At 40.4% G+C, this 22167-nt stretch overlaps 1 protein-coding gene and 1 long non-coding RNA gene across 3 annotated transcripts in view; one reads left to right on the top strand and one right to left on the bottom strand.

Annotated features, from left to right (window-relative positions):
- The first annotated feature begins 2371 nt into the window (after positions 1-2371).
- Positions 2372-7553, top strand: LOC147001687 (disks large homolog 5-like). Its single transcript, XM_085828935.1, has 5 exons — positions 2372-2422; positions 3388-3550; positions 4688-4819; positions 5497-5681; positions 7291-7553. The coding sequence occupies exons 1-5, from the start codon at positions 2407-2409 to the stop codon at positions 7353-7355; spliced, it is 561 nt and encodes a 186-aa protein (XP_085685061.1). The 5' UTR covers positions 2372-2406; the 3' UTR covers positions 7356-7553.
- Positions 7554-18440: 10887 nt separating this feature from the next.
- LOC147001682 (uncharacterized) overlaps positions 18441-22167 on the bottom strand; it is a 143879-nt gene continuing 140152 nt past the window's right edge. For both annotated transcript variants that reach the window (XR_015044612.1, XR_015044613.1), the window contains exon 3: positions 18441-18952. This is a non-coding gene — a long non-coding RNA (uncharacterized LOC147001682). The remainder of the gene's footprint in view (positions 18953-22167) is intronic.

Genomic DNA, 22167 nt, shown 5'->3' with positions numbered 1-22167 from the left:
TACCAAGAGCAAAAAATCAGTATTTGCAGGGAGGAGACTCAGTATCAGGATTGCTATATATAATCCTCATGTGATTTGAATGTGCCACCAAGGTGAACATATAGACAAAGAGCAGTGCTGACTAAGGTGGGGCTCCCTGCACATGGAGACAGCATCACCTTGCAACAGGCCCCACTGTAGACTCCAGATTCCAAGGATGCATAGACCCATGGGGGATACAAGCACATACACACACACACACACACACACAATTGGTCCTCTATGAGGAGTCCATGTCTGTAGGCTTTTACTACACTGCATGCTTGGTGTATTGCTTTAAGTTCCATGTATGCCTGATAGCAAAAATCAAGGAAAGGATATTCCAAGTTCTCATTCATTCACTACTTTCATCTTGAACATAGGCAATCACAGCTTGGTGGTGCTAAGCACTAGGGAATCCAGGACCTACTTGCATCACATCAGATACTAGCTGACAATGCCCTCCAAGCACAGCATGGCTGACTAGCTTATGCCATCCAGAGCCAGTAGGACTGCAGTATGTGCTGAGGTACATGACTAGCCACAATGGTTGGGAATGATATCCTATCTTGAGAATAGCTGCCCTGATTTTAGCCCAAGAAGTGGGAGTGAGTAGGTAGGGGAGCAGGGCAGGGGGATGGTATAGGGCACTTTAGGGATAGCATTTTAAATGTAAATGAAGAAAATATCTAATAAAATAAAATAAAATAAAATAAAATAAAATAAAAAGAAGAGGATACTTCTCAAAGAGTAGCTGAAAAGCTCTTCCAGATACTGGACCAACAGTTTTACCAGTCCCATTGAATTGTGTCAAACCATAGCAAAGAATTCATAGACAAGACTTGTCAATAAACTGTATGATTTATGGATAGATGGGAAACTTCATGGTGCATGCAGACTTCAGAGTTCGGGTCTCATGCAGTAAAGAAGATTTCATTAATGGAAACACTACAAAACACTTAGTAGAGTGCAGGAAAAGGTGGATGGGCCTCCTTCTTACTTTGGGCCTATTGTACACAAAAACAGGGAGGGATTCATCCCAATACTATTTGATTGGAATGCATGCTGCATTGCTTTCATGCTCAGAGATAATCAGCTATCCAATCTATAACTATTGCTTTTTCATTACCCATTTTCTCCAGTTCTCCATAAAGGCTATTCATCTGACGACCTGAGAGACAGATTGGGCTTCTGACTACCCCACCATTCCCCCAGACACTTTGGAGCCTTGTCATAGTGATATTACATAGCTCAAGAAGGTAGACAAGACAACATAATAAATTTGGAAAGGCTTTACATGATTTTTCCACTATTTTACTGGAGAGTTTAAGTATCATTTTAGCATGCACTCAGCACACCCAGGTCAAGAAGGCAGAAGGAACAGATGTCAATGCCAAACAGATCCCCTCCTGAAATGATGGATCCATTAAAATTGAGGTTTCACTGGGCCAGAGGCCTTTCCATCCCCTATCCATCGCCTATCCATTATATTGAGTCTTAAGCATCTCATGAATACAGGATCATTATCCAATCTGGAAGAGTCTCAGGCCTGGAACTGAGAACTCAAAAAGGTAGAAACTGGAGAAGGGATAGGTAATGGGACTATGGAGCAGCAATTCAATGTCCCTGTAGGCCTTTATTCACAGATGCCTATTTTGTGTGGTTGTTTTGGAGACAGGAAGAATGTGGGATTTTATCTTTTGAAGAATGGATGTAAACTTTACAAGTTGATGCTCTCCCTGAATCTGCCTTCCTCTATTGCCAAGTACAAGGGAGTTTTCTTTGCAACGAAATGGGGTTGTAAAACAGAGATTTAATGAAAACACATGGCTCAGTATAGTGAAACAATGTGTCCTTCCAAGGCATGTGCAGACTAAAAAATATAATCCAACTTGCATAAAAGTAAAGGTGCAGGAGGATGTTTTTGGCCTCTGGGAAACAGGGCCTCCTGAGGAATAGGATTGTATGTTACATGAATACACACCAGAACTAGATTTATATTGAAGAAGAATCGCCCACATCCAATGATGCTAGATGCTAGCTTTAGATCCTATCACAGATGCGCTACCCATGCCATGGCCCTAAGAAAATCTCCCCATTCAAATCATTTGACTTGTAGTGAAGCAGAGAGAAATGTCTCATTTTGGAAGGAGAAGTTGCCAAGAGTTAACCCCTGGGTCAAAAGAGAGACTCCAGGAAAGGGCACTTCAAAAACTGGTCAAGATGGGGCAAGCTGGCAAGCAGGTAAGCCATGGACATTCCCAGTGACATCATCAGTAGTTACTTCCCTTGACAATCTCTTGTATCCAGGAGAACCTTAGAATCTTCAGTGATGTCACCAGTGTTGTGGTAACAAGAGTTGCCTGTGAGGTATTCCATTACATCCTAATGGGTTCCCAAGCAGGTATGTTGTCCATGCTCCTCGGGGTATTTTGGAGGGAGAATATAATACAAACTGAGACCAGATCAAGGCAGAAGGACACTGTCCCTCTATCATGTTGGGAGAGGGCAAGAAAGAACTGGTCATGGAGAAGGCACAGTGAGACCTGGGCAAGGTTGGGGGAGATACATGGGGGATGTGTGCTTCAGCTGGTCATTGCAGGAATATGGCGTTTGATCTGGATCCTTCAGATTCCTTAATGGTTAAGCCAGAGACAAGAATATCTGATGATTAGTTTTTTAGACAGTGTGGAATTGACAAGCCTGCAGTTGATTTGCTGAGAGATCTTTATTTTCCTGTGAATGGCAAATTATTCAAAGACCCAGCTCTATGAGATTAACAAAGTGTTGCTCTCAGGAAAGAGTGTTGAAGCACTCCATGCTGATACAGTTTCCTCTAGGTTACATAAGCATGTGATGCCAAGAACAGAGAGCTATATTCCCCTGCTCATGTATCAAGGTTTCAGACACTTTGGTATTGAACAAGTATGATGTGGACTGATTCACAGTCTGGGGTCAGTGTAGTAGTGTATGAGCTCTCATTACACATTGTAAGAAGCCTAGAAAGGTGTTGGCTCATGGAAAGTTAGGGGCTGGTGTTTATTGTCTATTTTCTTGTGCTAAGAGGGATGGAATAAGTTGTAAGATATGAACTGAAAATGCCCTCCAAGTCTTCTTTCTGGAGCAGCTTATTATGAATTTCAGGCCTGGGAGATTGCAATAGGTTGTCAGGCATATGTTTAGTGATGGTGGATGGGAACAGGGACCTAGCTGAGGAGACCAGCTTGAAGATAGCTTTCCTGCTCTTTCAGGGATTCACAGTGTCTGTAGATTTTCTTCTTCCTCAGGCTTCTGTGTGTGACAATGCATGGTTTCTGCTTTCCCTGCCCTACTTTCTATACACGTTTACTAGTGTTTATCTACTTACAGGGTCTGTTGTGAAGGCACCACCCCAAACTCCCAACAACAATGAGCAAGAGAAAAGAATCAAGAGGTTGGAGAAGCTCAAAAGAGATCTCCAGAACATAAAAAATGAGAGAGACAAACTCCAGGGAATCCTGGCCAAGTACTCTAACAAGGATTTGAATGACAGGTAGTCACTGTGCCTACCTCTTTACTATCTTGGGACCTTCCTGTTAAGCACAGATTCCCTCGTAAAACAGGACACTACAACCCCAGGCTGTCCACATATCCAAACTCATTTGGCTGATTGGAGTTTCAACACAGAACTTGAAGTTCAGATAGGAGTGAGATGGGGGTCACAGGAATTTTGATGCCTCCAAAACTAAATCAGAGCCTTTAGCATGAATCACCATCTGGGGATGAAGGTAGTAATGTGTGAGCTCTCATCCTGCCTTTTAAGAAGCTTGCACAGGTGTTAGTTTGGGGGATTTGCTAGGTATTGTGTGTTTATGGCCTATCCTTTTAAAATTGATCTGGAGGTAATTTGGGTGCAATTGACCCTGCCAACAGCTGGAGTGGCCTCGTCCCACATATTACTTCTCAGTATGACAGGATTGGCTGCAGTTCATCACTGCTTTTCTCAGATTTTATTCATTATACTCTCAGATAATGCCACATCATTATATTTATTTAGCATTCTGATTGAGTGTAAGTGTGTGTGTGTGTGTGTGTGTGTGTGTGTGTGTGTGTGTGTGTGTGTGTGTGTTTGCTTATCATCTGGAGAATCTATGTAATGTGATAGGTCATTATGTTTTGCCTGACACAGTTTCTAGGAAATAACAGTGAGGAAGCAAGGAAGGATCATTCTGAACAGCACAGGACTTGACTTCTGTGCTTACATTCGAATCTCCTGGTATATGTTATAAAGACTTTTCCCTGTAGATATGATTATGTCCTTTGGGAATTTTTGTAGTAATAGAGCCAAGGATTGCCAAATCCTTGTCTAAAAACAGGAGGAGAGTCATAGAGATTTAACGTGGTCCCAGGCCTGTTGCACAGGTTCCAGGAAAGTTCGTTGAGAGCTAATCTATTATTTCAAGCCTCTTCAGTGAACTGAAGCAGGTGAGCTCCCTGCCATTACTTCCCTGTCTCTACTGGCCCCAGGCCAAAGGTAATAAATTTAATAAGCACCAAGTGGAACTGGTGACAAGGAGCTAGGTTGTGGCATACATGGGTTGGGGTAGTGCATCATTCTCCTTGAATAGAAATGATTCTTGTACCCTTGGTTCACGGGATTATTTATTCCTTGGGCCATGTCCTCCCACAGGATCAACTTTGAGACATTCATGCTTGAGATGCAACATGATCAGGTGATGACTGACCTGAAGAGAATGCCCAAGGACATCAGTGAGGCCTTGTACAAGTGCCAGGACTTGACTAAAGAAAATGAATATTACTGGTGAGTGACTAACATGGTCATGAAGCAAGAACTAGACACGGGATATGTCTGTCCATATGTGTCTTTGAAACAAAGTGAGGGCTCAGGTTCTATACTGTTTTCTCTAACAGGAAGCCTATCTCGTTTAAAGCAAGCCTGTAAGATTTTAACATCTTGTACTCTTTTTGGCAAAGTGTGTAGAGTCTGTGAGCCCCTCAAGTCATAGTCCTTTACAACTAAGTATCCTCAAGATAGAAAATGTTTACACCATGATGGAAATATTTATCAACCTTGAGCCTCTTGGGCTCTGAAATTAGATTCATAGATGAGGTTTCCCTGAGGAACATAGAACAACTGTGTGCTGCTTGGGTGTCTTCTCTCCTAGAGAAATTTTGCCCTATACCTAAAAAGAGGTGGTTTTTTAATACTGTAGACATATAAGCACATATGGACCCCATGTTCCCTTCTGAGGGATACATGAGTCCCTGTTGGTGTAAGTGGTTTCGGAAGTACCTTGGGATTTCTGGAAAGTGGCTGGCCTATGGATTTGACCTCTCTCTATGTGATGCTCCACAGACAATCTGGATACTTGTCTGGGGCTGTCTGGGTATCAAGGCTCATGATAGGGGAATGGTCCTTGGAGGAGTGGGAGGAAGATGGATATTGCCTGGAGTCATCATATTTTGTTTGTGGATCAGGTTCAGGAACTGCCACCTCCTGATTGAATCTAAGCTCATCCAGCTCAAAGTCAGGATGTTGCAGAAGGAGAACAGACAGCTGCTAAGGGAGCAGATTGCCTTTGAAGAATGCAACATAGAAACAAAAATACTATGTAAAGAAGGCAGCCAGAAGATCAAAGACAAATATAGCAGGCAAGCAGCAGGTAGGCTGAATGAAGCATCAGGGGCAAGTTGCCCTAATGTGTAAACATAAACACAGTCAAGCCTATGCAACTGTCCTGAAACTTATGCAGGCTCTCTGCTATGTCCCATCCAGTTGTACAATTCTGTGATCATTACCAAGACTTTCTGTGTATTTGACCTTTTTTCAAGAAATTTAATTACTGCCATGCCTTCTCCTCGTCCTCCTCTTCCTCCTCCTCTTCCTCCTAGCAGTTGGACACCTCTAGTTGGCCACTATAAGGCAGAGGAGATCCTGGACCCCTTATACCATCACTTTCTTGCTCTATGGTATGGAGAGGTGCCTCAGGATGCCACTTCCTGAATTATCTAGGAACCAGGTCCTCTGTTCTGATCTATGGCAACTCACTCAGAGGGGCTTGTGCCCAGTCCCCTCCTAGGACAGTAGGGCAGCCTCTAATTTTAATGTTTTATAATTAAAGTCTTTAGTAAAAAAGAGTAAGTTCCACAATATACATATTTTAAAAATAAAAATTAGACTTCTTTGACTTTCTTGCATAAGTTAACCACCTAGACATTCAAGGTATGTCTGATTGGCTTCACCAAGAGGATTCAAAAAATCCTACTCTGCATCCCTCTCCTGACATAGGTTTCCTTAGTACGTCATGGCCCTGGCTTTGCTTCAGTACAGATTCCCCCTCAGAGTTTTTCAGAGTGCTGCATTTCAGAACAATCATTGCATGTCAATTCACTAGCCTCATTTTGACTGACATTGGAGATGATTTTTATATCACATGAACTGCAACGTGTTGAAATGTTCCTATATAATAACCATTGTTAACTCTTTTTATTGGTGCTACCAGGGTCTTCTGAGATGTGGCCAAGGTAGGTTTAGGAGCAGAATATATTTCAGATGTTCTTTGACCCCTCTTTCCTAGGACCTTGAATCTTGTGTGCCAGCTTGTCTGTGCAAGGCTTACACCATACTTGTAGAATCAGCAAGTATATGCATGGAAAATGTTCCTGACAAGGAAATCAGTACAGGCCAGGGCACACAGGCTGGGTTAGTCTAAGAGCCTTTTACACATCTTAGGTCCCAATAATTCCTCAAGTGACAGGAAATGTTCTGAAACATAGCCATCTTTTCATAGCGGAGGTTGTGTCTCTATGTGTGTGTGTGAGTGTGTGTGTTTGTGTACATTTGTGTGTGTGTGTCCTCTTGTCCATGGGTGTTTAGCATGTGTGTTTTGTATTTTAGTAATGGTAGGTCCTTGTTATAGTTGCTTCATTATACAAGTGTGTATTCATGTACTCTTTTTGTATGTGTGTGTGCATGTGTCTTTGAAGGGATGCAATTGTGTGTCTCTGTACATATACGTATGTAATTGTGTCTATATATATTCATACATTTGCTTGGTCATTAAACATCTTAAATGGTAATGGAGGAAATCTTTAATGAGAATTGTACTCTGTCAATTCATATTGCATTTTAAGAACCTCAAACATAGTAGCCCATCTTCATGCCTATCCACCTAGGTCACTAGAACTAAAGAAGACAAAAAATGGTATAAAATCTGATATTCCAAAATTTGTAGATTGAAAAATACTTATCTGTTTTGATTTTATTTGTAGGAAAACAAATAATTGTGGTACCTGGAAGTAAGGAAAAGGCTCCTATGTCAAATCCATGTGCCTGAGAGTCAAAAAAAGCTGGCTAAGGCTTTGTGTTCCTTCTCTGCACTTGGTGAATCGTGATTGCCCACTGGAAGATCAACAAGAGCACCAAAAACAACAACTTAAATAATGGACTTTGTGTGAATCTAAGGGGCATGTCTCTCTTAAAAAGAAAAAAAAATGGCATCTTCTAACGGAACTGAATATGTTTGCTATGTATTAGTCAGCTTGTTTCACTAGCATTAGAAAGGTATGAGGAAGAATTTATTAACATCTCATCACCAATAAAAATTAAGGTTTTCAAAATTATTATTAATGTTAATTATTTATTTATATCCAGATCTCAGCTTCACCCTCCTCCCTTCACAATCCCTCTTTCCAGTGGCTCCCTGCTATCCACCCTTCCTACCCTTCTCCTCAGAATTGAGGAGGCCTCCTATGAATAACAACCAGCCTTGCATTATCAAGGTGCAGTATACCTAGGTGCATCTTTGTCTTTTCAGGCTAGATAAATCATGACAGTCAAGACAAGGGGATCCAAAGTTAGGCAATATTGTCAGAGACAATCTCTTCTCTAGTTTTACGATTCCCACTGGAAGACCAAGCTATGCAACTGTTACTTCTTTGGAGAAGGCCTAGGTTCATCCCCCATATATTCTCTGGTTCAAAGTTCAGTCTCTATGAGTTATTCAGAGCTCAGATTTGTTGAAACTGTAGGTTATCAAGTGGTGTCCTTGATCACTGTGGCTCCTTCAACCCTGCCTCTCCCTCTTCCACAGAATTCCCCAAGCCTCTGCATCTGTTTCCAGAAGCTGCTGAGTGAAGGCTTTCTCTCTAACAATAGTTATGCTAGATCCATGGCTGCACATATACACGAATATCATTAACTATGTCGGGGGTGGGGAGGCTCCATTTCTTGGCATGGGTCTCAAGTTGGGCAAACCATTATTTTGTGCTTTCATAAAATTCAACTTCATCTTTTACCATGCACATCTTAAAAGCAAGAAAAATTGTGGGTCTAAGTTTTGGTGGCTGAGTTGTTGTTTCAGTCCCTCCACTGGAAGTCTTGTCCGGTTACAGGAGATGGCCAGTTCAGAATCCAGACTTTCCAATTTGAGTCTAGAGCCACCCTAAAAGATTCCTGGGGTTTTCCACTGTCCTGGGATTCTAGCTCTTCCCAGAGAGCCTCCCACCCCCAATACAGGTGCTGCTATGAAGAGAGGTATGCAAGTGTTCTTGTGGTATGGTAGAGCATCATTTACATATATGCCCAGGCAAAGTTCAACTGGGTCTTGAGGTAGAAATATTTCCTGTTTTCAGAGAAAGCATCAAGTTGATTTCCAATATGGTAGGACAAATTTGTACTCCCTCTAGCAGCAGTGTTATCCTTGGCACACATTTTCATCAGCATGAGCTGTCCCTTGAGATTTTTACTTTATCCATTCTGAGGCCTGTAAGATCTCAGAGTACTTTTGATTTGCATTTCCCTGATGATGATGACTAAGAATATTGAACATATCCATAAGTGCTTCTAGGCCTAGTGAGATTCTTCTGTTGGAATACTCTCTTTAGATCTGTACCCAACTTTAAAATTGGGATAAAATTTTATTTAGTTTGTAGATACATAGTTTGATGAGTTATATAAGAGTTAGTGAAGATCTTTTCGCATTCTGTAGGTTGCACTTTTGCCCTTTTGATATTACCTGTGCCATTGTGAAGCTTTTCAGTTTTATGAAGTCCCATTTATTAAATTTTTGCTATAAGTGTTAGACCTGTTGGCATTCTGTACAGGAAGCTGTCTCCTGTGTGATTGTGTTCAAGGTTATTCCTCCCTTTCTCTTCTATCAGATTTAGTATATCATGTTTTAGATGAGGTCTTTGATCCAGTTGGACTTGTGTTTTGTGCAGGGTGAATAATATGGGTGTATTTTCATTCTTTAACATGCAGTCATTCAATTAGACCTGAGCCATTTGTTGAAGATGCTTTTTTTTCCACCCCACTATACAGTTTTAGTTTCTTGGTGAAAAATTAAGTTCTCATCAAGGTAAGGGTATTTGCTTCTGGGTCTTCAGTTCAATTCCATTGGTCAAACTTTCTATATCCGTGCCTGTAGCACTTTGTTTGGTTGCTATTGCTCTCTAGTAAAGCTTAAATCAAAGATGGTGATGCCTCCAGAAATACCTTTACTGTAGGTGATTGTTTTGGTTTTACAGGGTTTTGGTATTGTTTTGTTTTTTGCTTTTGGTGGTGTTGGTTGTGGTGGTATGGTTTTTTGTTTGTTTTTTGTTTTTGATTTTCTTTCTTCTTTTTTTTTGGCTTTCCATATTGAGTTGTGTAATGTCCTATCAAAGTCTGAAAAGAATTGTGTTGGAAATTTAATGGATGTTTTGCACTGAGCCTGTAGATTGCCTTTGGTAAGATGTCCACTCTTACTATGTAAATCCTACTAATCCATGAAAATGGGAGATCATTTCATCTGGTGATATTTTCTTCAATTTCTGTCTTACAGGTGTGAAAATTCCTGACATAAAGGTCTTTCATTTGCTTGGATAGAGTTACACCAAGATATTTAATATTATTTGTGGCTATTGTGAAGTGTGTTGTTTCCCTAATTTCTTTCTCAGTCCAATAGATGGTAGGCAACTTTATGATGTACCACTTGCTCAATGCTATATACATGTGCTGAAGAAACCTAGTTGTTAATTGGAAACATCTAATACATATCCTTGAAAGACACAACAGACTTTGTTTGATAATGAGTGTCTTTAACTCTAGGTTTAGACATTGGTATTCTTGTGTTCCACGTCTATAGCTAGGACTATAGATACTATCTTCAAAACAGTAAAAGAAAATGAATATAATGAACTCGTGGGATGTCACAATAGTGACGGTGATTGCAACCAAGCTGGAGACCAGAATTTGATCTCCAACAATTGAAAGACAAGAGTAAATTGATTCACAACTTGTCTTTTAGGCTTCACCCAAGTGTGGGGGCAACAAGCACAGAGATGGAGTCAATAATTCATAAGTGTATAAACAATGCACAACATGATAAAAATAGAGGGCACATGCCACAATTTATGGATTATTATACCATAAAAACCATTACATTGACCACTATGTATGTGTCTTGTGAAGAGATTCTAGCCTACATCAGACTCTCCTGTCCTTATCCAAGTTTCTCCTTCCCTTCCACTCTGACATACCCAAATGGGACTCACCTAAATTCATTGTCTATTGCTAGCAAATAGGGTTTAATGTGAAGGCACAGGACACAGTACTAACCTGATGCTGAGCCTTTGCAGTCAATGCATCCTGAAAGGCTTAGGATTTACCCATCACAGAAAGAGTCTTCAAAAGTAGCTTTGAATTACACTCTTTCAAAGACATGATTTCTTCCCCATGCTAATATCAATCTTCTGAGTTTAAAGAAGCCCCACACCCTACAGAAGGGACACTTTAACTTCTTCAATAACTGAATTTGAAGTACTAAGCCAGAATCCTAAAGGTTCTGTGTAATTCCAAAGCTTGAAAACTACCTGAAATATGGCATGAATAGCTGGACAGACATTCATCTGGAGGCATCTTCTCTGTCAACTTTTCAGGATGAAGAGCAGGGCCTTGTCCTCTACCATACTCTGTCCATCACAATAGGTTGACACTTTTCCTAATGAAACTGTTCATGCTAAGATGTAATCTAATAGCTTACATAATTTGGCACAAATCATCCCACTACACATTAAGGCAGGACACCATTTTCTGACCCAGACTGGTAACATTTAAAGAAAGAGACTCTAGTTAATTCTGTTTCCAATGTTATACAGGATACTCACAAGCAGAGTGGCATAGTTTCCAGTATTCCTTGAGATGAACCTTAGGAGTGCTTCCTAAAAAGGCTAGCATGTTCTGGTTTCAAAATCCACATTGAAATATGCAGCTACCTATGAGTTAAAAAACTCTTTAATTCCAATATCTTTGCAGATAATGCATAAATGCAGGGCTATTCAGGCACTGTCTAGGAAGCTAAGCAGATCACAGAAAGAGTAACAAGAGATCTAGGATTTGTTGCAGGCTTGACAACACAATGAGTTCAATTTATCTTATAACTGTCAGCCTGCCTACAAAGTGACTGTGGTTTCTGAAAAACAAATAAAAATTACCTCTTGGATTTTCCAGTGTACACATAGCTGCCCCTGAAATTTAGTCTGCCTTATGTGGAAATGAGCCATGAACACAGACAGGTATACTTAAGAAAATCCTGTTTCCTGGTTGACTCATAAACTTCCAAGATCTGCCACCTGAAGCAGATCTGCTAATGTTTCAAGGACCCTGTTTGGTCAACTCATTGTTAATCTCCACCTTCTGGGGACCTGAAAAAGAGTAGTGGCTTCAAGAATGGTGGAAACCTTAAACCTTTCTCAGTCTCCTTGCATGGATTATCAGCCCAAATAGGGTGAATGTAATAAAACAAATTGAGCATTTTCTACCTTCATGATCCACACTGAAATTTGGTGTGAACTCTCAGCAGAGTTCATGACCAACAGGAGCACCTGGCCTCCCTTCTTCCCAATGGCCCTTACTGGTGTCCCCCTCCATTTTTTCTTTTTTTTTTTTATATTTTTATTACATATTTTCCTCAATTACATTTCCAATACTATCCCAAGAGTCCCCCATAGCGCCCCCCACTTCCCTACCCACCCATTCCCATTCTTTTGGCCCTGGTAAGAGTGGGCTGGTTCAGATATGGGAAGAGATAGGGAAGAAGTACAGAGGGTAACTCATTTGAAAGGAGGTCTGTAGCCATGGGGGAGGGGGAAGTGTTTGTAGCCACTATAAAGTCCCAGATGCCAGGGACCCAAGAGATTCCCAGGACGCAACATGGAGGACATTAGCCTAAATACCAAACAAAGGGCAGGTATGAACTATACAAACCATATTCAGTGAATATGCATGGCCACAGTTGAAGAGTGGGGCCATTTAACTGCCTCAAAAATACTAATTCAGAATTACTTCTCTCAAAAGAAAATGCAGAGATAAAGAAAGGAGCAGAGATTGAAGGAAAGGCCACCCAGAGACTGACACACCTACTGTTCCATCCCATTTGCAAACACCAAACTCAGTCAATATAGCCAATGTGAAAAAATTTGGCGCTGACAGGAACCTGGTCTCTCTCTCTCTCTCTCTCTCCCACAGAGGGATAATCTTTTTGTCTTGTTTCCCTAAAGAGTGTAACAATGATAGATAACATATGTATCAAGTTAGGATTATGGACAATCAGGAGATGTTTCAGTGTATCAGTACAGAGCAGTGCTTCTCAACCTTCCTTTTTTTTTTTAATATTCTTTTATTACGTATTTTCCTCAATTACATTTCCAATGCTATCGCAAAAGTTCCCCATACCCCCCCCCCCACTTACCTACCCACCCATTCCCATTCTTTTGGCCCTGGCATTCCCCTGCATTGGGGCATACAAAGTTTGCAAATCCAATGGCCTCTCTTTCCAGTGATGGCCGACTAGGCCATCTTTTGATACATACAAGAGCTCCGGGGTACTGGTCAGTTCATCATGCTGTTCCAACTATAGGGTTGCAGATCCCCACAGCTCCTTGGGTACTTTCTCCAGCCTGTGAGCATCCACTTCTGTGTTTGTTACCCCGGCATAGTTTCACAAGGGAGAGCTATATCTGGGTCCTTTCAGCAAAAGCTTGCTAGTGTATGCAATGGTGTCAGCATTTGGAAGCTGATTATGGGATGGATCCCTGGATATGGCAGTCTCTAGATGGTCCATCCTTTCATCACAGCTCCAAACTTTGTCTCTGTCACTGCTTCCATGAGTGTTTTGTTTCCAATTCTAAGAAGGGGCACAGTGTCCACACTTTGGTCTTCATTCTTCTTCAGTTTCATGCGTTTAGCAAATTGTATCTTTTATCTTGAGTATCCTAAGTTTTGGGCTAATATCCACTTATCAGTGAATACATATTGTGTGAGTTCCTTTGTGATTGTGTTACCTCACTCAAGATGATGCCCTCCAGGTCCATCCATTTGGCCAGGAATTTCATAAATTCAGTCTTTTTAATAGCTTAGTAGTACTCCATTGTGTAAATGTACCATATTTTCTGTATCCATTCCTCTGTTGAGGGGCATCTGGGTTCTTTCCAGCTTCTGGCTATTATAAATAGGGCTGCTATGAACATAGTGGAGCATGTGTCCTTCTTACCTGTTGGGACATCTTCTGGATATATGCCCAGGAGAGGTATTGCTGGATCCTCCGGTAGTACCATGTCCAATTTTATAAGGAACCACCAGACTGATTTACAGACTGGTTGTACAAGCTTGCAATCCCACCAACAATGGAGGAGTGTTCCTCTTTCTCCACATCCTCGCCAGCATCTGCTGTCACCTGAATTTTTCATCTTAGCCATTCTGACTGGTGTGAGGTGGAATCTCAGGGTTGTTTTGATTTGCATTTCCCTGATGATTAAAGATGTTGAACATTTTTTCAGGTGCTTCTCTACCATTTGGTATTCCTCAGGTGAGAATTCTTTGTTCAGTTCTGAGCCCCATTTTTTAATGGGGTTATTTGATTTTCTGGAGTCCACCTTCTTTAGTTCTTTATATATAATGGATATTAGTCCCCTATCTGATTTAGGATATGTAAAGATCCTTTCCCAATCTGTTGGTGGTCTTTTTGTCTTATTGACAGTGTCTTTTGCCTTGCAGAAGCTTTGCAGTTTCATGAGGTCCCACTTGTCAATTCTCGATCTTACTGCACAAGCCATTGCTGTTCTATTCAAGAATTTTTCCCCTGTGCCCATATCTTCAAGGCTTTTTCCCACTTTCTCCTCTATAAGTTTCAGTGTCTCTGGTTTTATGTGAAGTTCCTTGATCCACTTAGACTTGACCTTAGTACAAGGAGATAGGAATGGATCAATTCACATTCTTCTACATGATAACAACCAGTTGTGCCAACACCATTTGTTGAAAATGCTGTCTTTCTTCCACTGGATGGTTTTAGCTCCCTTGTCAAAGATCAAGTGACCATAGGTGTGTGGCTTCATTTCTGCATCTTCAATTCTATTCCATTGGTCTACTTGTCTGTCAGTATACCAGTACCATGTCCTTTTTATCACAATTGCTCTGTAGGAAAGTTTTGGTCAGGCATCGTGATTCCACCAGAGGTTCTTTTATCCTTGAGAAGAGTTTTTGCTATCCTAGGTTTCTTGTTACTCCAGATGAATTTGCAGATTGCACTTTCTAATTCGTTGAAGAATTGAGTTGGAATTTTGATGGGGATTGCATTGAATCTGTAGATTGCTTTTGGCAAGATAGCCATTTTTACAATGTTGATCCTGCCAATCCATGAGCATGGGAGATCTTTCCATCTTCTGAGATCTTCTATAATTTCTTTCTTCAGAGACTTGAAGTTTTTATTATACAGATCTTTCACTTCTTTAGTTAGAGTCACACCAAGATATTTTATATTATTTGTGACTATTGAGAAGGGTGTTGTTTCCCTAATTTCTTTCTCAGCCTGTTTATTCTTTGTGTAGAGAAAGGCCATTGACTTGTTTGAGTTAATTTTATATCCAGCTACTTCACCGAAGCTGTTTATCAGGTTTAGGAGTTCTCTGGTGGAATTTTTGGGTCACTTATATATACTATCATATCATCTGCAAAAAGTGATATTTTGACTTCATCTTTTCGAATTTGTATCCCCTTGATCTCCTTTTGTTGTCGAATTGCTGTGGCTAGGACTTCAAGTACAATGTTGAATAGGTAGGGCGAGAGTGGACAGCCTTGTCTAGTCCCTGATTTTAGTGGGATTGCTTCAAGCTTCTCACCATTTACTTTGATGTTGGCTATCCCACTAAAATCAGGGACTAGACAAGGCTGTCCACTCTCTTCATACCTATTCTACATTGTGCTTCTCAACCTTCCTATCCTGTGACACTTTTATGAAGTTCTTTAGTTTTTGGTGATGCTCCCCACCCCCTTACCATATAAGTATTGCAATGCTACTTCATAACTGTAATTTTTTTTATTGCTGTCTCTTGAAATGCTATGCAGACCGCCAAACATTGAGTGAGGGAACCCAGATTGTGAAGTTAGGGCAAGGACTGAAGGAGCAGAAGGGGTTTGCAACCCAATAGGGAGAAAAACAAAGTCAACAAACCAGAGGCTCCATGGAAGCTTTTAAAGTCTGCCACCCTCCTCATAGATCCCTCCCAGACTCCATTTATTGCCCTTAATTGAGTAGATATATTCTCTGGGGAAAGTTTCCATAGTTGAGGTATAAGCCTGAATGTACATACGAATACATAGATTATGACATTCTGTGTCTGTGGTGACTGGCTGATGAGATGGCTCAGTGGATAATGGTAATGCGACCAAGCATAGAGACCTGAGTTCCTTCCCTGTGACCCACATGATAGGAGAGAAAAAAACTCCATATTTTGTCCTCTGGCTTTCATGTAGGTAGGGGTGCCAAGTCTTAGCCCACAGCAGCTCAAGTTTCCCATTGCTCACTTATTGAGAACTCTCCATCAGATACACACATGTAATTATATGATTCTATGCTCCATTTGAGAGATTCAGTACTTCTTTATTTTTACTTTTGTTGCCCAGAATTAGAAAAACCAAGGAGGCCAGCTGTGGCTGTAGGTCTCTGCATATTTACATTTAAATGGTGATGGAGAGTGACAATTAGAGGGACTGCCCACAACAGGACACAATGGAAAACTCTCAGGAGCCTGCAGCAGCTACTTGTAAAAAGGGATGGTGTCTGTGTTCTTGAGAAGCAGGAGATACCTTCCTCCTGGGTACCTGCCATTTGAAATAAGGGACTGCCTGATGTAGGCTGTGATAGAAACATCTCAATAGCCTGTGGAAGCTTTTCAAACTAAAACATAATTCCCCTTTATCTTAACCTTAGCCCTGTACAATCACTGTAGAGAATTCATTGTGCATGACTGCTTTTCAGCTGGCCTTGATGTGTATAATTATTCTATTATATCTGAATTTTCTATTTCTTTCTATTTCTGCTTTGGTGTAGTCTGTGAAACTCGATGTTTCTTGATGTAATGATTCTTAAACTATGAAAAATTGAGATATAAGGAGCTCAGTACAGCACACTTCAAAATGTCCAAGGTGTATGCTGTGTGTTCTCATCTTGGAAACTATGTAAAAACTGTGTAATGATAGTTCCAGATTAATTCATGACTTTTAAAGAAAGTTTGAATAATGTATTAGAAAATGAAATAGGGACAACATTTGGACCCGAGAAATGTAAAAGTTATTGATGTTCGGAAATTAGTTTCACACAACATTTGAGAGTAGTCCTGAATAATAAAGTATAGAATATGTCATACTGTATGCCAGTCAAACTAAGTCAAAACACTGGGACTCTTTTATGAGAGTTATTGTGTGCAATGTACAGAATCAGAAAGCTAGCAGAAGTACTGAGTTAAGGGTTAAGCACCTCTGACCCATTCAGTGCTTTGGTAGAGGCTTTCCCATCAGAGCCCTACCCTGCAAAGCAGAGGATGAATCTCCAGTACACACCAGCTACTCAATTGGATACCATGTTTCCTTTTGTAAAGAAATGGAGGAGGCCATTCAGCCACCATCTGGGAAGGCTCTATCTCATTTTCAGAGCCACTACAATTGCAAGATTTTAACTTGGCACCAGCTCCATTGTCTTATGCCAGTATTCTCTGCATTGCCCGCTTTCCTGTGGTAGTGTCAGTGATGGGCTCTGCACTATTATTTGTCCCTGTTACCTGGTGTTACTGTTTCCAAAATCTGCTTCTCTGATCTAAAGAGAAACTTCAAATCACATTCTAAACTGCTTTTGCTCTGAAGGAGATGGGTGCTTCTACTTTTTTACAACAAAGTAAACATATCTCAAGAAAGAGTTTCTATATGTATGATACATTCCACTAATATAGCACACAAGGAATGACAAAAGTGCATATCAGGGGATGGAGAGATAGCTCTTCATTTGAGAATATGTTTCTCAAAAAACCCACCTGGCATCTAACAGTCCTCTGTCATTTTAGTTCCAGGTGAAACCCCATAACTTCTTCTGGCCTTTGGGGAATGGCATGCAAGTGTTGCACAGACCTACAGAAGGTAAAACATGCATAAATATAAAATAAATCAAAATAACAAACAAAATCACCACTGGGGCAAAAGAAAACAGAGGGAGAAAACTCATAGATCATATGGGCCTGGATTTTGTCTCAGCTTTTAAAAACATCTGGATACTGAATACTGAACTACACACTGTGCTTGTGTTAAAACCCCTAAAAGGAACCAAATGTATTGTCAAGCACAAAATTCACTCTCATAATCAAGAAAAACAACAAAATCACCAAAAAAAATCCCTATCTCAAAAGGTCCTAAAATTGAGTATCTCTAGTAGTAGTTACCACTGAATGAACATTTGAAGGAAAGCAGAAGCATACATGTCTGTGTTTTCTGACAGCTTTTATATTCCATTAGAATATGTTTTTATTTCCTGAAAGACATTTCAGAAATACTGATCTATTTCCCATTAATTTGTTCAACACTATCATCCACAGTATTTTAGCAGCAGCTAAATATTTGACATGCAGGGATACAGCATGGTGAATTTTTCCATCATGACATCGGTATCCACAGAGTTGGACACACTAGACACACTGAATGTAAAATCAATCACTTTTGTAGCTCAGTCTGGCTGAGAAGTCATTATGGAACCCAATCCCCTTACAGAGATCCATCTGTGTCTGATAGGTGTGAGATTTCAGTAGGATGATACCACGCTGAATAAAGAAGTTTCTTATGAGTGAAGAGGTGGAGATCATTGTTTTAATCTTAAGAAAACATCCAATTTATTCAATAGTAACTAAAAGTGGGCAGTCAATATGTACAGTGTATAGCCTTATCAAAATATTAAATCAATTACAAAACAAAACAACAGCAAAGAAACAAACAAAAAAACTTCTAATGAAATGAAAGAAAACCAAAGAACAAAAGTAATCAAAGCTCAAACCAAAATCCAAAAACAAGAATTGTGCTAAACAGCCTTCTTTTGCTGTTATTTTATAGCAAACACTGACAGCAAATGACTGTCCTTGGCAACACAGTAGAAAATGAGTTACTTCTGGTAACAATCTTTACAAGAGAAATTCTGGTAGGTCTCCTTTTTTGGAGTGTGGGTTTGAATAATAAGAACACCCAAGACTAAGCAGAATACATGTTACCAACCTTGGCTCAAATCTTTACAATTTTGTAGAATGATTTTTTAATTTTCCTGGATGACCTATTAGGACAAGAAAAATTTACACTCTCAGAATCTTCCTGCTTTCCTAGCAGCTCTTGATGTGTCTCAACACATGTCTGAATCCCTCTACATGTTCACACTTGCTGAGCCAGAGCCCAGATGAAATTAAGAGCTATTCATTCCAATGAAACAAAAATAAAGGAAATAAATGCAGCAGATGATAGCTATGATTACTGGGGATGAGATGAAATATTTGCTTTGCACATGCAGAGCTTCCCCTATAGAAGTTCTCTTCAAAGGAGACCTTGTCCTGGTCTGTTCCATGTTCCAGTTTCTGCTGGAGTATTTTACACCTAGGGAAGGAAGGAACAACAGCCCCGTTAGTGTTGTTTTTCAATTCAGCTTTACGTCCCACACTAGATCTATTCAGCTGGACAACCAATTATTATGACCTATCGTCTGCTGAGGTCATTACCTGCATTCCCAACTGTCATAGAGCACTTGGGCTTGTAATTATTTCTCAGCTTTTAAAAACAGCTGGAAACTGAGCTTTGAACTACACACTGTAGTGGAGTTTAAAAAAAAAACACTACATTACTCCAATAGCCCATGTATAATATATTGAATAATAACATTGTAATAATGTCTGAATCTTTGTTGAAGAGAGATGTGAACAACCTAGAAAATCATGTGGATGCCTTATGGGGAACCTGCCTAGAATTGAAGTGAAGGTTATGATTATTTCTCTAGTGCAGGATCCTGACAGGGTACCACTCATCAACCCCTATATCTGGAAATAACCAGAGAAAACATATCACATGAAATCCACAGGCACTGATCTGGGATCCATGACAAAAATCGAAAGAGTTTATACCTTTTGAGTCTCCTCTCCTCCCTCAGAGGGGATTTACACTCTTCCTACTGATGGTTTTCTGGTACCACAGACATATAAGCAACCATGAGGTACATTTCCTCCTCTGTGATGTACATGGGACACACTTAGTGTCAGGGTTTTCAGAAGTCCTTTGATTCTTGTGGCATTTGGCTGGTCCCTGGATTTGACCTGCCTCTCTTTTGGACTGATGGGTATACTGTGGTCTCTAGTCTGGGGCTGTCTGGGGATCAGGGCCCTTGCAGGGATCATAGTACTTGGAGGAGTGGCAGGCAAATGGAAGATTGCTGAGAACCTCCAGATTGATTTCCATAGCTCTCAAAGCACTTTGCACTCCCACTAGAAATGAAGTTTTGTTTCTCTTTTCTCACATTCTCACCAACATGTGCTTTTACCAGTTTTTGATCTTGGCCATTCTTATTTGGAAATTATACTGCCTTATACGAATCTCAGTCGCCTTGGTTTTCATTTCCCTGAAGACTAAGGATTTTCCACATTTCTTTAAGTGCTTCTCGGCCATTCAAGGATCCTTGTTGTGAATTTTTTTCTATAGTTCTTTACAACATTTTTAGAGTGGGTTCTATTCTTCTTGGTGTTTAGCTACTTGAGTTCTTTAGATATTTTGGAATGTAAGGTTAGTGAAAATTTTTCCCAATATGTAGGCTATCAATTTGTCCTACTGGCTATGCCCTTTGCCTTACATAAGTTTTTCAGTCTCATGAGGTCCCATTTATCAATTTTTGATGTTAGAACCTGAGCCATCGGAGCGTATTTAGAAAATTTGCTCCAATTCCTGTGAGTTTGAAGCTCTTTCTCAATTTCTCTTCAATTAGATTTAGTGAATCTGGTTTTATGTTGAAGTCTTTGATCCACCTGGCCTTGAGTTTTATTCCTGGTGACAAATATGGATCTACTTTCATTTTTATACATACTTACTTACTGACAGTAGGACCAGCACCATTGATTGAAGATGCTTTCTTTTTTCCATTGTATACTTTTGGCTTCTCTGTCAAAGATCATGTGTCGATATGTGTGGTTATTTCTGGGTCTTCAATTCATTTTGTTTTTCTGTTTTAAAATATTTTAATCTTACACTTCAAAATTTATCCTGTTTCCTGGTTTCTAGTTCAAAACCTTTTATCTCATGCCCCCTCCATCTGCATCTATGAGAGAGTTCCCCACTCACACAAACACTGCTGTCTACTTGCCCAGGCATTCCCCTACACTGGGGCATTGAGCCTTCAAAGGAACAAGGGCCTCTCTTCCCATTAATGTCTGGCAAGGCCATTGTCTGATGCATATGTAACTAGAGCCTTGGGTTGCTCCATATGTATTCTTTGATTGGTGGTTTAGTTCCTGTGAGCTCTAGAGTATCTGGTTGGTTGACATTGTTGTTCTTCCAATTGTTGCAAACCCATTTAGCCCCTTCAGTCCTTTCTCTAACTCCTCAATTGGGGACCCTATGCTCATTCCAAAGGGTTGCTGCAAGCATCCTTCTCTGTATTCATCAGTCTCAGGCAGAGCCTCTGAGGAGACAGCTGTAGCAGGCTCCTGTCATCAAACACTTCTTCGCATCTTTGACAGTGTCTGAGTTTGGTGTCTGTATATGGGATGGATCCCCAGGTGGGAATTCTCAGGATGGCCTTTCCTTCAGTCTCAGTTCCACAGCTTGTCTCCACATTTCCTCCTGTGACACTTTTGTTCACTCTTCTATGACATATTTTTTTTTGTTATTCTAAATGAATTTGCAAATTGCTTTTCTAAGTATAAGAACAATTGATTTGGAAATTTGATGGGGATTGAATTGAGTCTGCAGATGCATGATGGCCATTTTCACTATATCAATCCTGCCAATCCATGAGAAGGGGAGATCTTTCTATCTTCTGAGATGTTCTTTGATTTCTTTCTTCAGAGACTTGAAGATCGTGTCATACAGATATTTCACTTTCCTGGTTAGAGTCTCCTTCAAGGTATTTTCTTTTTTTTTTTTTTTTTTTAATATTTTTATTACATATTTTCCTCAATTACATTTCCAATGCTATCCCACAAGTCCCCCATAGCGCCCCCCACTTCCCTACCCACCCATTCCCATTCTTTTGGCCCTGGCATTCCCCTATATTGGGGCATATAAAGTTTGCAAGTCCAATGGGCCTCTCTTTCCATTGATGGCTGACTAGGCCATCTTCGGTACATATGCAGCTAGAGACAAGAGCTCCGGGGTTCTAGTTAGTACATCATGTTGTTCCAACAATAGGGTTGCAGATCCCTTTAGCTCCTTGGGTACTTACTCTAGCTTCTCCATTGGGAGCCCTGTGATACATCCAATAGCTGACTGTGAACATCCACTCCTGTGTTTGCTAGGCCCTGGCATCGTCTCACAAGAGACAGCTATATTTGGGTCCTTTCAGCAAAATCTTGCTAGTGTATGCAATGGTGTCAGCGTTTAGAAGTTGATTATGGGATGGATCTCTGGGTACGGCAGTCTCTAAATGGTCCATCCTTTCATCACAGCTACGAACTTTGTCTCTGTAACTCCTTCCCTGGGTGTTTTGTTCCCAATTCTGAGAAGGTGCACAGTGTCCACACTTTGGTCTTCATTCTTCTTGAGTTTCATGCGTTTAGCAAATTGTATCTTAAATCTTGGGTATCCTAAGTTTTGGGCTAATATCCACTTAT

This window comes from Mus caroli, unplaced genomic scaffold (genome assembly GCF_978045245.1).
Source record: "Mus caroli unplaced genomic scaffold, Mus_caroli_1 scaffold_12, whole genome shotgun sequence".
Classification (NCBI taxonomy): domain Eukaryota; kingdom Metazoa; phylum Chordata; class Mammalia; order Rodentia; family Muridae; genus Mus; species Mus caroli.
This window is presented reverse-complemented; position numbering and strand designations above follow the sequence as displayed.

Coding starts and splice junctions, on each gene's coding strand:
- LOC147001687 (XM_085828935.1), top strand. Junction 4,820..5,496: donor AAAGAAAATGAATATTACTG/GTGAGTGACTAA, acceptor TTTGTGGATCAG/GTTCAGGAACTGCCACCTCC. Junction 5,682..7,290: donor ATATAGCAGGCAAGCAGCAG/GTAGGCTGAATG, acceptor TTTTATTTGTAG/GAAAACAAATAATTGTGGTA.